Genomic DNA, 16,297 nt, shown 5'->3' with positions numbered 1-16,297 from the left:
GGAGAAAAGGACGGCTGGTGACACAGAGGAAGGCGGGAGGGTCGGTGTGTGTTTTTTGTCCCCCCCCCCCTTTTCTTTTTACGCTTAATTTGGCATGTGGATGCACTCACCGACTCCAGGCCCGGTGACAGAGCTGGCTGGCTTGTTTTGTGCAGAAGCGGCAGCGGCCACGGCAGTGCCGTATCCGCCCTTACAGAAATCCCCACTCCCTGAAGCCTGGCCCACATCCTCATAGCCTGCAACAGTCAGACACACAGCCGCAGCCCACAGCGTTAGACACACCAGGCAGGGAAGGTAGACCCGACCCACATAGTATTTGCAAATAATTGAAAGTGTTTGTTTTGAACTGCATACCGCATGGACAGGTTTTTACAGACTCGTGATAATGCGGATGGTGTCAAGTTGTCGAACAGACAGACATCTGAACACCTGCTATAATTATCTGAACTTTGACACCAACTGCATTGTCTTTACTCAGCAAAACCTGCCCATAGGCCACAACAAGCAGGTCAGAAACAACACCAGGCATCATCTGCAAGTACTATCTGACACAAGTCTGAGGGGAGGAGAGGAGCGGTGAGGGGGCAGGCAGGGGATGTGTGTGTGTGTGTGTGTGTGTGCGCGCGCAGGAGGAGTGAGGGCTCTCGTGGGGTGTTTGCAGAAAGCAGCAGAATGTGCAGCTTAGAACAAAGGTTTTTGCATGTGTGGTGGCTAAATGTGGATATAACAAGCATAGAAAATACACAGCACCCCCGAAAAGAAAATAAAGTGATAAGGAGGCTAAAAGAAAGCTTGCTGATGAACAGATCCCTGAGAAGGGAGAGGAAAATAAACCTCAAAGAAATTGGGGGGGGAAGAAGATTGATGTTAAGAAATGTAAGATGACTGATAAACCATTTACTGGAGGCGTGAGCAAGACATGAGACTGATGGTAAAGCTCTGGGGCAAAAACTTTCCTTAAGCACAAAAAAAAAAAAAAAATCAAGGCCTGGAAGAATACAACCAATCCATTATTTTAGCCACCGTCTGAGTCTCTTCAGTTTCCCATTCAGCTTAAAACAGGACTTGCACAGTGTGCCACGGAGAGACATTAGAGAAAGGGGTCAGATGTCTCTTTTGAAACGGTAACAGTTGCTGAGGTATGAAATACCACATTTCATGTGAAGAATACCTTCATGTGTGCATGAGCAAAGATAATGGTGGAAAAGATGCAGAAGCATTATGCTATGCTTTCTTGAGATGACTGGATAGAGCCAAATCCAATCAATCATACTCAAAATGTTTCAACTTTTCAGCTCAAGTGTTCTAGCGAGGACCAGCATACAAGAACGTCTTCACAACTGCACACAAAAACACACACCTTCACACAAGCATCAAGTTTGTGCTTGCCAATGCCGTCGAACTCAAGGGAAATATGCACTCCACTTCAGTGAGCAACCAACATGTTCATGGTGAGGACTGACACTTATCTGGAAGTGGAGCCGGACCTACGTGACCCCTCTCAACATGTTTTAATGGGCAGTGCTGAAGAGTATCTTTTGGTGTCTCACCAGTGCTGTATCCATGGGAACCGTAACCACTAGCCTGCTGGAAGGGTGTGGCTGAGGCATTGACGCCAACATTCACACCGTGCTGCTTTGACGAGGTAGGAGCCACCTGGACAACAAAAGGGAATAAAAGTAATTTAGAATTCCTTTCAGTCAAAACTTGGCGAACACAAAAAACATACTGGAATCCAAACTTCTAAATTCATATTCAACATTTCATATGATATATGTTCAGAACACTGCATTTCCTGCAGTTTGAGAATCAGTGTCTCTCTGCATAAATGAGTGAGGCAACTAAAAGCAGCGAACAGCTAGCATGATAGTCAGACAACAACAACTACTGGTGGACAGTCAACAGCCACAGCAATATGAGTTGACCCTTAAACATTTATAACATAACAGTTTATACTCTAAACCAGCAAAGGCACAGGTCAGCCATACCAGAGACACGCACATTGTAAATCATATAAAACACTACCCAAATAAATACCCCCCATGCTTTAAGGAAATAAAGCTTCATGTGGATCTTCTAAAATTTCTTGTAACATTGCTTCAGTCAAAGAGGAGACCAATCGATGGGAGTGGAAGCAGATGGATTGAGACCATCATTATCTCAAGCCGCAAACATGTCCACAGAGTTGTCAAGGAGGCACATTAGCTTGTAGACTGCCCCAACCACAGTGTAGGGACAGTCTCAATCTTGTCTGCTCCACTGCTTACAAACTCCAGTACTCCTGCCTTAATCGTCTCAGGAGGACATGAGGTCACACAAAGGTGATTGTTACACTGGTGTCCACCAGGGTACAAACATGGTTGCAACTTTTGTTTTTTAATAAACACTGGTTTCACTTTGTTCACCAAGAAGAGCTTGGCCTCTCCAGTATGACAGCTTTTTGGCAGAGCTGAAACAACTAATCGAGTTAATCGATTAAAATTGATTATTAAAATAGTTGCCAACTAATTTAGTCATCGATTAGTTGCTAAATAACTTTGTTTTAATGCAAATGTTTCGTTTCTTCCATATAATCAACCGAGCTTTTCTTTGAATCTTGAACCAATGACGGAGTGCTTCGAGCTGCTGCTTCGTTGGTTTCATTTGTTTTATTTCACTTTATCTTAATTTTTCCCCACTAAAACCCTAAAGAGCATATGTCTGTGAGGAATATTTACTTTTATGTTAAACTGACTTGTTATGGTCTTCTGAAACAGTTGATAGATGTATTTTATGCTAACAACAATGCTAATGCATTAGCATGTCTATGGCGTTTTCAATGTTAATGTTAGCATTAAGCTGCTGGATTTCAGCATGTTTGTGCATTTGTTTTCTGTATAATAATTAATGGCTCAGCGTTTGTTGTCGTAAAAGAGTCAAATGTATTACAGATATTTTTTTTAATTTATTTTATTCATATATTAATAATAATAGCAACAATAATAATAGTAATAATAACTAATAATGCTACAATACAATTTTAGAGAAAGACATGAGTCACGTCACTGTGAAATGACCACATAGTTTAGAAGTTATACAGAGAATGTTGCACATATGAGTCAGGCTACAGTTTTTGATTTAGGTTTTATGGTTAACTGGTTATGCTAATTGCTCATTTGCAGCAACAAAAATACCTCTTTTTTCACCATATATTTTACAACATTTATATGTTTCAATGTTGTTTTACGGCAACTCAGCACTTTGATAAAGCATAATTATTTTTGTTCTTTATTATAAACTGTTTTATTTTTTATTATTTTATATTTCAACAGCCAAGGGACATTTGATGATTTGTTGATTTTCAAGTATTTTAAGTTTTCAAATAATGTTCTGTTGTTAAATAAATGGAAGGAGAGAAAAACTGTTTCCTTGGCACATTTAAAAAAAATTTCCCGCTAATCCGATTAACCGTGTCGAGACCCCATCAGATTCATCGATGATCCAAATAATCATTTGTTGCAGCCCTGCTTTTTGGTTTGTGATGTCATGCCACATAAAGTGCCGCACAAAATAAAATACAATAAAAAGAACATTTAAAAGCAACAATATAATTCACACAGATTCAAAAACAAAACACAAAAGATGAGAAGACTCAAGTCTACTTTTAAAAACCTAAACACAACTTGACTGTCAAACTTCATTTGATAAAGTATTCCGTAACAGTGCCCAAACTGAAAACGTTTGATGACCTGCCCCCCACCCCCGCCTTAGGCATGCAAAAACCATCTCCACCAGCCCATCCTCTGTTTGTAAAGTTAATATTACCAGCATTAATTGTTTCAATCACAAATTAAAATGTGTAGCCACTTGGGGATGTAGCGCCTGAAAGTATTTTTTTTTTTTTTAATGTCTGATATCTTTTACATAAACACATAAAACAATATAGATGAGACTGGTCAATTCAGTAACAGATCATAAAGGTTTAATGAAGGAAGGCTACTTTCTTCAACTGGCAGATTTAAAAATCAACTACTAAAGTCTGTGGTAGTTTTCAGTGACTAACATGAAGCTTGAAATGACATGATTAGGGATGGGTATTGGGAACCGGTTCTTTTCGGGTATCGTTAAGAAATGATTCGATCCACCGACATCAATAGCCTTTTTGCTTAACGATTCAGTTATCGGTCCTTCAGAGTGGCCGTTCTTTTTGGGGGTGTTTGTCAGAAAAATGATAATTTCTCTACATTGATTACAGACCGTGCAGCGGGTCTGTAATCAACCATTTCTGCAGTGCGATTTTTCTTTGAACCTTGAGTCAACGAAGCAGTGCTTCGATCTGCTGCTTCGTTGGTTCTTTGTTTTATTTAGTTTTATCTTAATTTTTCCCCGCTAAAACCCTAAAGAGCATATGTCTGTGAGTAATGGTTACCTTTTTTTATGTTAAACCGACCTGTTATGGTCTTCTGAAACAGCATTTTATAACTTAAAAACGGGACCAATGCTACCGTGTTAGCATGTCTATGGTGTTTCAATGTTAAAGTTAGCATTAAGCTGTTTGCATCTCATCACTTTTGTGTGCATTTGTTTTCTGTATAGGTAATGGCTCAGCGTTTGTTGTAAAAGAGTCAAATGTATTACAAATTGTATTTTTTAAAATTATTTTTATTTATATAATAATAACAGCAACAACAACAATAACAGTAATAACTAAATGCTACAATACAATTTTAGAGAAAGAGACAAAAAGAACGTGATAAAACAAAACAGAAAAATTAAAATCAACTAACAATGAACATAAATAAATATCTGTTTCCTGTGAACACCTAATGACTCTTACATCTCCACTTCATCCCTGTTTTATTTAAGTTTAATGACGATTTGTTTCGGTCAAACCATATTTTCAATTTGTTAATTTCTTCAGTGATTTCCTCTAGAACAGGAGTGGGCATCGAGGGCCGAGACACTGCAGGTTTTCCATGCAACCATTCACCTCAGCAGGTGGGTTGCTGATGAGCTTCTCCTCTGAACATAAACACCTGGTTGTCAATGAAATCACCTGCTGAGACACCTGATCATTAATGAAATCACCTGCTGAGGTGACTGGTTGCACGGAAAACCTGCAGTGTCTCGGCCCTTTATGGCACATGATTGCCCACCCCTGCTCTAGAACTATCTGCCAAGCTAGAAAACTGCTGCATCCTAGTAACAGCAGAATACTACTGTAATGAATTTGAATAAGGAAAGTTGTTATTTTTCTCACCAAAATGGATGCTGCACTCACTGCAGTTTATTGTCTGGAATAGTCCCAGATTGCATTTCAGAGCTTCTAGAATTCAAACACTTTCGTGCGGGCGGTGGGTAATTTCGGGTTACGGTTTGTTTGTTTTTTCCCCACCACTTTCATCCCTGAATATGTCAATAGTGAGTCACTTTTGTGCAGATTAAAGTCTCTAACAGGGACTCCTGTCTTGTTGCGAGAAATAAACAAGAATTGTCCTCCGGTCTGGTCACACAACTCCAAACGCTGCGCGGCTCTCTGCCGAGTCAAGTTAGAACGATAGAGTCCAGTCGGAATTAATAAATTCAAAGCGAAATGCCGTTTAAATCAATTGACACCCCTTTCCAAATGTTGTAAAACAAACTGCAATCGATCAAAAAAAAATTTTTTTTTTCCCCCCTCCCAAAATGAGATGTTCTGTGCTAATGTACAGCAGCTGGCTGAGCTCAGCTCAGAGGTATGGACATACATTCATGCCAAGATGTCTGAAAGGAAATGCTTTTGACAAAAACTACAGATTTTATTTATTTATGTCCAGAGATCAAGGATCCAGTGACCAATTTAAAATGTTGACATAGAAAACCTGTAAAGCCTACTTTTAGTACACAGAAAATTCACAAGAGGTATCGATAAGGGAATCAGATCGATAAGCGGAATTGATAACGGCATCGATATGGATATAATCTTATCAATACCCATCCCTAGACATGATAATTGCTTATAACGTCATAAAATGTGGATGACCAGTAGTTTGACGTGATAGCACATGATCTGAAAACTACTCTGCAATCCAAAGAAGAAGCATCTTGTATGTGGAAAACCACAAACACTCACCGGGAACACAGCAGGTCCATATTGAAAGGTATTGGGCAGGCCTGGCATACCAGTGTAGTACGGGAGGCTTGTGTAGCTGTAGCCTGGTGGCAGTGCAGGATTAAGGAAGGGCTGCTGGGTGGTGTGATGTGTCTGGGTCTGGTTCTGCTGAGTTTGGGCTAACGTAGTGGCTGGTGCCGGGGAAGAGGCATCACCTCTTCCAAACTTTGACAAATCACCTGTAAAGGACAGATTTGAAAACCAGGCATCATATCACCATATGACTTTTTTTTCCCACAAGAACAACAAGACCCTCCTAGGAATCAATCCGCTATATGTACGTAAAGGATTAGTTGCAGTCAGGAGGTGCGGAGCGATCTATATGGAATCCCCAGCTCCAATTAGTATTTTGTTGATTAATGCCTGACCCTGAATAGGGACCTGCCTCATTTAATGGCCGGGTGAAAACTTCGCCTTGAAACAATAAGCTTCTGCCTTAAAAAAAAAAAAGCGCTGGACATTATGTGCATTAAAAAGATTACATTTGGTCAAGTCACAACCCCCCCCAATGCGGAGTGGTACCTTAAAATCCTAAAGCCTGATTTATTCTTCTACAACTCCAGAACTCTGCGGCCATGCAATGAGGCTGACATGCGCGTGAACCTTTTGAAGTTCTCTATTGCATTGGTGGGCATTTTCATGCAATCTGCCGCAGAACAGTGGCTTTTTCTGGATGAATTTGTCCCTCAATGAGCTCCACTTCTTTATACAATTATCAACCTCCAAACCAATGATATGATACGTACAATTCCCTCCATGAATTGCAAGTCATTTAAGTGACTTTGTAGATTCCATGTTGTAATGTAGGTAATATTTGCAGACTTTTCTGCCAAATGTATTTGATCCGTGATCGAAATGTAATCGGTGGGCACACTGCAAAAACTTTAAACATAGCCTTCACGGTTTCGGTCATTTCGCAAGTGCGCGTAAGGCTACAGGGAGGATTCGCAGTCATGCAGAGGGCTCTGATGTAAAGAGTTTTTCACACTCAGGAATATGTGTGAAACTTAACACCATATTACAGTGAAGGCAACAAGCAGCATGTTGTTAATAATCGCTGGCCTTGAATTAAGACCTGCCTCGTTTAGGCGCCAAATCCCATATTAATATTAGATGGCTTACCAGAATAAGGGTTGCTTGTTAGGCTGCCATCTCTGCCAGTCAGTGCTGTCGTGGGTGTCGCAAAAGGGATGCTGTAATAATCCTGGAGGAACACGAAGATGCAAAATGTTATTCTGACTAATGTAAAAGTTACAGAAAAATGTTCAGTACAGTGTGACAAAAATAAAAACTTACCAGAGGTATTCTGGTCTGCAGCATTTGTAGGTCATCATAGCCATACACTTGAGGCTGAGGAAAAAAAAAATTGATGATAAAAGTAGTTTGCTTCAATTTTCAAATACAAAAAGCACATGTGGCAAGTTTGCAAAGAACTTACTGGATATGCGTGCAGTAGTCCAGGGGCCATGATGTATGGGTTGGGCAGCAGAGGGGGCACTCCAGGTGGCAGATTTGGTGGAGCTTTCCCTGCAAGTCAAAAGATACGTTAAAATATGTTCCCCTCATCCCAAATTTGGTTGTCTAACCCAAAAGGCTCCATGCAGGGCTTGACAGTAACACCTGCCCACTCATCACTGGCAAGTGAACAGTGCTGTTGGACTAGTGCTCCACACCCCTCTTGTGCCCGATGCAGCAAGTTAATTTTCAGGCTCATTTATAACCAGCTCTGGTCAAAAATCAATGTATTTCCGTGATGTTCCTGAGGCAGCAGAAGCATTTTCCTGATTGACTGATTTAGGATAAATGAAACCTGATTCTCTAAATCCATGCACGCCCCCCAAGTCCCATATGTGCAGCGTCACTGGAATGAGCGGCACACGCAGCTCAGCATTCAGCACAAAACTAGTTAATCCCGATGTTGCCAACCGAACGGTCCCCTCTAAAAATCGGTCCACCCTGCCTTCACTGCGCATGCGTCATTTCTGAGCATCAGTAGTGATTCATCAATTATCACCACATTTCTGCTTCAAACTGCCTCCAGTCATCATCTATCTTAGCAACATATCTGAATCTTTTGTACAACAATCGTTTCCACATAAATTCAACATTATTTCACAATAAAAGAGGAGGGAAGTGATCAGAGCAGCACATCTAAGTCTGACGTGCTGCTGCGCCTACATCACTTTGGACAGTCAGTAGCGACTCACCGATTATCACCTCGTTTCTGTTTAAAACTGGCTTTGAAATGATTTAAGAGATTTTACTTTGTTATCTGATAGTTAATAATCACATTATTCCCTTTGATCGCTTTGGGTGAAGAGAGTCAGACTGAGACGTGCTGCTGTGGTCCCAAATGAAGCATGTGGAGTGAAGGCAGAGTGGACCAATTTTTAACGGTGGAGTGTTTGGTTGGTGACAATGAGTTCAATGAGTAAAAGTCCTGCCATGTACTGTATGTACCTGTGCACCTAAAACTGAAGAGTTGAACTAACTAGAACCAGCTGGTTAAGTTGTTGGATGCAATAAAGATTGTATGCGTTTCCATGTGGACAACGCTTCAGTTTGTAATTGTAGATAAGATGTAAAGGTGAAGTTGCAGGAAATTGGTATTCAAAACAGGCAAAATGCAAGATGTTGCTTCTCCCTGATGAAAAGGGGGTGGGCTCTAGCGCTAAGCATAGAGAACTGCTATGCTGTTTAACATGTTTCAACCCAAAAACATTTGAGTGTAACAGTTCTAAAGGGAGTAGATGTCAAACTACATGTCTTGCGCCTGTCTGTCTGACCTGAGGACGCTGCAGAGCTGCGTGTAGATGACGAAGAAGCTGAAGATTGAATATTTGAAGATGCTGTGGAGACTGAAACAGTAGCAGCAGCTGCAGCTGGAGCCCCCATGGTGCCAGCATTGAGACTCATGGCCAGACTGTTGATGGGACCGAGGCCAGAGGGGGCTGAAACTGTGGCAGATCCCACCGGGGAAGCCTGAGGGGTTCCTAAGGTTGCCTGTGCAGGTGCAGAGGCCACTGATGAAGAGGCCACTGATGATGACGGTACTACTGAAGCAGAGGAAGGGTAAGACGAGGAGTGCAGATTTGAGTCACCATCTACACTGGGATGCTGTGGAGACAGAAGGATGAAAGACAGATGCGGTCAAGACAAATAAGATTAAATTTCCATTACAGTGAATGGACAACTAATGCATCCGTTGTTATGAGAAATGCTGCATGTAAAACATCAAAGCAGATAATATGCTCAGCCCGAGTATGCCACACAATAATTGAAGTCTTGTGCTTTTGGTCTGGTTAATTAGGACTGGCTTGTTCTTTTAATGAAGTCATATAAACCCCAAAAAAGAGAGAAAGCACACACAAGTCCATGGACCAGCCTCTGCTACAGAAATATACTAAAAGGCTCACCAGTAGACTTGAGTTGGATGTGCGGACTGAAGATGAAGTAAGACTATTCTGTTGTGATGGGAGGGCGCTGTAGAGACAGAAAGGGTTAGCGCATGTTGAGCACTCAGGAAACATTCACCACCAAATCACACTGCAATTACTGATACTCAATTCCCCCAAGAATTCCCAGTTCAAGAAGCCATTTCATTATAAAACTTATTCTGCTGTATCTTACTTATTGTGCTGAGGTGGGGGAATGGAGCTTGGGGGCAGGTCTTCACTGTGCCCTAGAGTACTAAGAGAGGTCTGATTGGATGTGGATAACAAGGAGGCAGGGCCTGTACTGCTGTCTGTTAAAGTGCCCATGCTGGAGACTGATGCCGGAGTGACCGAATCAGGGACCGGCTTTACCGCTACTGCAGAGCCCGCTGCAGCTGTAGAGAGAAAGAGATTTCTGCAACAACTGAAACTTGGGGGTGGGGGGCATGTGGCACACAGGCAACAGATCAGTTACTGGCAAATGGGCAGCTTCAGTGATTTATAGACTCACCTTCCACAGCCTGTGATGCTTGTATTGAACTGAAACCATTCTGTAAACCAAACAAGGAAAAGGAATGGTAAGTTTCCATGGAAACAATCTATTGACAAAACGCTGAAGGGTGTGGAGCTCTTATGAAGCACTTTATGTGTAGCATTTTAAGTACTTGAGTATCACAGCAGCCATAATTGAATGACAAAAAAAAAAAAAAGGTTGAAGGAACTGTTCCCCGGTGCTCCAGCTTCCTCCTGGAGTCCACCTGGGGTAAATTCAGTTGATTGGTACAGTAGCCTTTGTTTGCAATTACAGAGGTCAAACATTTCCTGTAGTTTTTCACCAGGTTTGCACACACTGCAGCAGGGATTTTGGTCCACTCCTCCATACAGATTTTCTCCAAATCCTATTGAGTTCAGGTCTGGAGACTGGCCAGACCACTCCAGGACCTTGAAATTCTTCTTACAGAGACCCTCCTTAGTTGCCCTGGCTGTGTGTTTGGGGTCACCGTCATGCTGGAAGACCCAGCCATGACCCATCTTCAATGCTCTTACTGAGGGAAGGAGGTTGTTTGCCAAAATCTCGCAATACATGACCCCATCCGTCCTCCCTTCAATACGGTGCAGTCGTCCTGCCCCCTCTGCAGAAGAGCAACCCCAGAGTATGATGTTTCCACCCCCATGCTTCACGGTTGGGATTGTTTTCTTGGAGTTGTTCTCATCCTCTAAACATGGTAAGTGGAGTTGATTCCAAAAAGTTCTATTCTGGTCTCATCTGACCACATGACCTTCTCCCATGCCTCCTCTGGATCATCCAGATGGTCACTGGTGAACTTGCTGCCCTGCAGGATTTTAAACCATGACAGCATCATGTGTTACTAATGTAATCTTTGTGACTGTGGTCCCAGCTCTCTTCAGGTTATTGACCAGGTTCTCCTGTGTAGTTCTGAGCTTTGTCAGAATCATCGTTACCCCACAAAGCGAGATCTTGCATGGAATCCCAGACCGAGGGAGATTGACAGTCATCTGTGTTTCTTCCACTTTCTAATAAATAATCATAACAGTTGTTGTCTTCTACCAAGCTGCTTGCCTGTTGTCCTGTAGTCCATCCCAGCCTTGTACAGGTCTACAGTTTTGTCCCTGGTGTCCTTAGACAGCTTTTTGGTCTTGGCTATGGTGGACAGGTTGGAGTGTGTGAACAGGTGTCTTTTATACAGGTAACAAGTTCAAACAGGTGCAATTAATACAGGTAAAGAGTCCAGAATAAGAGGGCTTCTTAAAGAAAAATTAACAGGTCTGTGTGAGCCAGAATTCCTGCTGGTTATTAGGTGTTCAAATACTCATTTGCAGCAGTAACATACAAATAAATGATAAAAAAAAAAAAAAATACATTGTAATTTCCTGATTTTTTTTTTTTTTTTTTTTTTTTTAAGATTATGTGTCTCACAGTGGACATGCACCTAAGATGAAAATTTCAGACCACTCCATGATTTTTAAGTGGGAGAAATTGCAAAACCGCAGGGTGTTCAAATACTTATTTTCCTCACTGTATAAAGCAAAGGCTGTGAATATTTATGTACATGTGATTTCTTAGTTTTCTATTTTTAATAACTTGGGAAAAAAAAAACAAGCTTCATGTTGTCATTATGGGGTGTTGTGAGTAGTACTTTGTAGGGGGAAAAAATGAATTTACTTCATTTTGAAATAAGGCTGTAACATAACAAAAGGTGGAAAAAGTGAAGCGCTGTTAATACTTTCTGGATGCACTGTATGACTGCTGGGATAAGGTCCAGCCCCCTGGGACCCTTAATTTTTATTAAGTGGGTACAGAAAGTGGATGAATGAATGGAGAAACTGTATCAGACGAACTGCACTTTATGCCCTTACAAATTCTATACTGCAGTTCAGGCACTAGTCTCTAAAAAAAATATTTCAGTGATGAATAGGGTACAATGGAGTCAAAACAAGTGCATCAGAAATCAGGACTAGTTCAAATTCACATGACATTAACAGATATAATTTGCCTCTTCTGACCACGATATTACCACCATGCAAAACTAAGTATTTTAATGCATTTAAATTCAAAGGAGGCAACCGTGACCTTACCTTGGGCTGCATATCTTTTTGAGGAGAAGATGAAACAGAGGGAGGATAGCGCCGAGTCTGAGATGTTCTCTGATCATACAGGTCCATTTGGCTAGAGTTGGAAAGCGCGGGGGTCGACTCACTATAGAGCGTAGGGATATTGACAAGACCAACACAACATCAATTTGGCCAATCAAGCTTGAGTTCTTTAAGGGCATGCTGCAGTTCTGAGTTAAACGGCAACTGAATTGGGGATAATCAATGATGTGCCATAAAGTGACTAAAACCCATTTTCACTCTGTGGAAAATCTGTACAAAATTACTTTACTGTTTTATCACAGTCCATTATAAAAGGTAGTTGTTTGCTGTTTATTGTCATAGGAACATATCTCCAGGAGCACTCCCCCCACTAAAAATGCTGAAACTGCTGGGAAGAAAGCATTTGTGTGTGCTCACTCAACACTTTTCTGACAGACTAAAACCACTATATGGTCAGGCAGCTTAAAATGGCTCACGTTTCTTTTGAGGTACCAACCTGTTGGGGCTAGTGTAGAGGCTGTTCTGAACCTGGTTGGCTGGTGGCGTTGCAGTAGAGGTGGGCTCGTACTCTGGTAGCACTGGTTCCGATCCAAACTGTAGCGCACCAAACTGAAGATTAAGACCAGAGATGTCCGCTGAGCCAGGCATTTCTACTGCCATTGCTGGAATCTGAGGAATAGTTCAGTCATTCTCAGATTTGACCCACACAGTCAACTTCACAAACATTACTTGGTCAGCAAGTGCAACAGCGACCTACCACATTGACAGGGAATAGGCAATTTAATGTCAACAGCTGCAGTGCAACCGCAGTTTTCCATGCATTTTAAGGAATTCAAAATAACATATGACATTTAAACAGTTCTGCAACAGTTATTACTTTTGTTGTAATCGAGGTCCTCTTCTTCTGCACTTTCAGTTTGTGCTGCTGCAGGGGCAGTGGACTGGAACCCTGAGCATCAGAGGAACCTGGAGAAACCTGTTGACCTAAGGATGGGCCTGATGTCATTTTTGGAAGAGAGGAAGAAGGCAGGGGGGCCAAATGGGGTGAGGATGATGTCTGTTGGGGCAAGGAAGAGGTTGATGAGACAGAAGAAGGCGGCAAGCCTTTGTCCTGCAGGAAAACATCCAACATGGACGAGGTTGAAGTAGCCGCCTGGTATGGCTGCCGTTTTGTAAAAGGAGCATGGACTGTGGACTCTGGCTGAGTCTTCATATCTGGACCACAGAGGAAAACAAAATAAGTTAGTCTTAAAATAGTAATTCTAAAATAATTTTCACTCTCCGTATAAGCAGAACGACAACATTAAATTGTCTGAATGGAATCTGGGCGCTCTAATGACAACAGCAGATCATCATCTCACCATACTGTCCGAGTGACGTGGCGCTGGTGTCCCAGGATGAAGGGTTTGTATTGGGAGATCCAGACTGTGAGTGCTGGGCAGCTAGTTGGGCCAATGCTTGGGCCGTTTTATACTGCTCCAGGAACTGGGAGCCAGTGGTCCCAGTGCTACCTCCTTTAGGGTCTCCGACATCCCCAAAACCCTTGTTCAGCATGCTGACCTGCAGTGCCAATACAGTACATGTGGTCTCAATTATTGAATATGCACAAGCAAAATGAGAACCATTTCTACCCTTGTTTAATGAGGAAAGTGGATGAAAGACAAAGCGTTATAGGCCCGTTTGCAAACTATATTGTTAAAGGAACTTGTCTGAAGCAACTGTACAATATGGACCTGCCAGGAATGGTCAAAGCCGTGTTACTGTCATAAGCCTGCCAGTTTAATCCAGTGGTTCTTAACCTGGTGCTCAAATACCACCAAACCTACACATCTGCCATCTCTCCCTGCTCTGCCACAAGCTAACACACCCGTGGTAGTACTTCTGGACCAGAGAACTGACACTTGCATTTCACTAGCAGGAACTGAACAGTGAGGTTGACATGTTTGTCAGTGCTTCTGCAAAATTAAGAGCTCATACTTCAGCAAAGAATCAACCCCACCCCGTTCTTTTTAATCCTCCCCAAAAAATCTAATAAAGACCAAGCACAAATCCTTTCATAAGGTTCTGTAAAATTCAGTTTTGTTTTGACTAAGCCTAATAACTATTTCACTGTTATTGACAAATTATAGTCCACACTGATAAAATACTGATAGTCCACACTGATAAAATACTGACAATGTTAAAGAACACCAAAAAAAACAAAAACAAACAAAAACCCTGCAGAGAACAAATAAAACTACCATCAGAAGGGGTGCATTTGAATATAAGAGTTGAGTTGCATGAAACCAACAATAGTTTGGATGGACTCACCATGCTGTGTTGGGTATATGGGGAGCTTGAAGATGTTTGCGAAAGCGGTACCCCTTGTTTGGAGTTACTGAAGACCAGTGATTGGGACAGAGAAGGGGGCTGGGAAGCTTCCATGGGGGGGTTTTCAGTCTCAGAAGAGGAGGATGGTGGAGTTTTGCCCAGGAGTACAGCAAGGTCAATTCTACACAAATATGACATTGTCAAGGCTTTATTTTATTGAGAGATGCAATTTAAAATTGCTGGCTCTACAGGGGAAACTATTCAGGAATCTGTGTGCACTTGTAAAATGATATTTGGCCACAAGATGCTACTTGGAGTCCCTATTGTTCTTTAGAAATGACAAAAATAATGCTTGCACACTATGTATTTATACACACACACACAAAAACAAAACCTTGAATTTAATCCAAAATTTCAGCAATATGAAGAGATTTCAGACCCTCACTCCAGCTGATCACTATCACAATACTTTAAAGGTGCTGGTGTGTAGCACTGGAACATCATAATGGCTTGAATATCATGAAATCCATGTAAAAAGGCATTTTTACTAAACAGACCCAGATGAATCATCCATTCAGATTGACTGAAATGATCTAGGACTGTACCTTCTTTCACTGCAATCCAAGAAAGGGGGAGGGTGTGTGATGAGGGTAACCTTCAAATTAAATGCCAGGTTGATATGAATGTTAAAATAGTGTATTGGACCAACCTCTGCCCTTTGGTGATGGTAACATTCTCTTGAGGAAGAGCCATTGTGGCCATACTGGAAGCTGTGAATATTTTGGTCTCTGAAAGCTACAAAAGACAGGGAAATAAATAAATAGATAGATAGATAGAGTTGAAGCAATACAAATAAACAAAAATTATTTTAAAAGGACACTGAACAATCTATTCATGAAACTGCCATCACAGCTCTAAGTGGTTTTCTTTAGATGTGCTGTTGGTCTTTAAATCTTACAGAACTGAAAAGCTTTGAGATACTCACATCACCCTCATTCCAGTCTTCAGTGCCCCATTCCTCCGTGGCAGTCCTCCAGGCACCTATGAGTCAAAGAAAAGAGTAACTCAGTCTACAATGAAGGCTTCAAACAGAACAAACACATAAAACAAGGGACATGTAAACATACATTTACTAGGTGCAGAATCAAACTTGGGTGGATAATTTGTTCCCTCTCCTGCAGAGTATTCCAACCCTGAAAATAGAGGGAGAGCAAGAGATAAACACTGAATAAATATATAAAACCCTTTTGGCATTAAGGCAAGCAGACATGACCCAGGAAAAGAGATGAAATTTAATGTACACAATCAGTGCAGGAAATACTGACCCCCAGCAGCCAAAACCTACTGGCAAAATGTCCCACATAAAAAAGGACATGGACATTCTTCTCACCCCCACCCCAAACTGCTAAATTCTCTCAAGGTTTGATTTAAGGTTTGGAAATTCTGAGTCCCTGGGACTCAGTGAGATAGAGCCCTTGTCATTCGATAGAAAACCCATTCAATTAATGGATTTTGATGTTCATATGCAATGTAGAATTAAACAGCCAGTTTTCCTTTTCTCACATGGTATGCATAACTTAAATTTTTTTCCCCACTTTTTTTTATGAGAGGTGGTTGTTGCATCATTGTATTTTATGATGTGGCAGCTTTTCTAACAAGAGTCATCAGGAAATGACATACACCACCCCGGTCCACACAAACCAGTAACACAAAGTGTCCGGGATCACCCAAGTACACTCTTATGTTAAATATAAATTAAATTGAGATATTGCGGTAACAAGAGTGGCAATAACAATATATTGAATAT

The 16,297-nt window shown here is 41.5% G+C and overlaps 1 protein-coding gene across 3 annotated transcripts in view; it reads right to left on the bottom strand.

Moving 5' to 3' along the window:
* ubap2l (ubiquitin associated protein 2-like) overlaps positions 1-16,297 on the bottom strand; it is a 58,395-nt gene that overhangs the window by 10,375 nt on the left and 31,723 nt on the right. For 2 of the 3 annotated variants that reach the window (XM_034161508.1, XM_034161509.1), the window contains exons 9-26: positions 15,618-15,683; positions 15,476-15,531; positions 15,200-15,285; positions 14,491-14,671; positions 13,542-13,740; positions 13,058-13,395; positions 12,677-12,849; positions 12,163-12,283; positions 10,076-10,115; positions 9,761-9,959; positions 9,547-9,613; positions 8,917-9,247; positions 7,569-7,657; positions 7,427-7,480; positions 7,253-7,334; positions 6,092-6,309; positions 1,551-1,656; positions 111-236 (exon numbers count right to left, since the gene is read on the bottom strand). In XM_034161508.1, coding sequence (XP_034017399.1) covers positions 111-236; positions 1,551-1,656; positions 6,092-6,309; positions 7,253-7,334; positions 7,427-7,480; positions 7,569-7,657; positions 8,917-9,247; positions 9,547-9,613; positions 9,761-9,959; positions 10,076-10,115; positions 12,163-12,283; positions 12,677-12,849; positions 13,058-13,395; positions 13,542-13,740; positions 14,491-14,671; positions 15,200-15,285; positions 15,476-15,531; positions 15,618-15,683 — 2,532 coding nt within the window. The remainder of the gene's footprint in view (positions 1-110; positions 237-1,550; positions 1,657-6,091; positions 6,310-7,252; positions 7,335-7,426; positions 7,481-7,568; positions 7,658-8,916; positions 9,248-9,546; positions 9,614-9,760; positions 9,960-10,075; positions 10,116-12,162; positions 12,284-12,676; positions 12,850-13,057; positions 13,396-13,541; positions 13,741-14,490; positions 14,672-15,199; positions 15,286-15,475; positions 15,532-15,617; positions 15,684-16,297) is intronic. The other variant, XM_034161510.1, reaches the window with a different exon arrangement.

The sequence above is a fragment of the Thalassophryne amazonica genome, chromosome 20, assembly GCF_902500255.1.
Source record: "Thalassophryne amazonica chromosome 20, fThaAma1.1, whole genome shotgun sequence".
NCBI classification, from domain to species: domain Eukaryota; kingdom Metazoa; phylum Chordata; class Actinopteri; order Batrachoidiformes; family Batrachoididae; genus Thalassophryne; species Thalassophryne amazonica.
The sequence above is the reverse complement of the archived record's forward strand: the minus strand, read 5'-3'. Positions and strand labels throughout refer to the sequence as shown.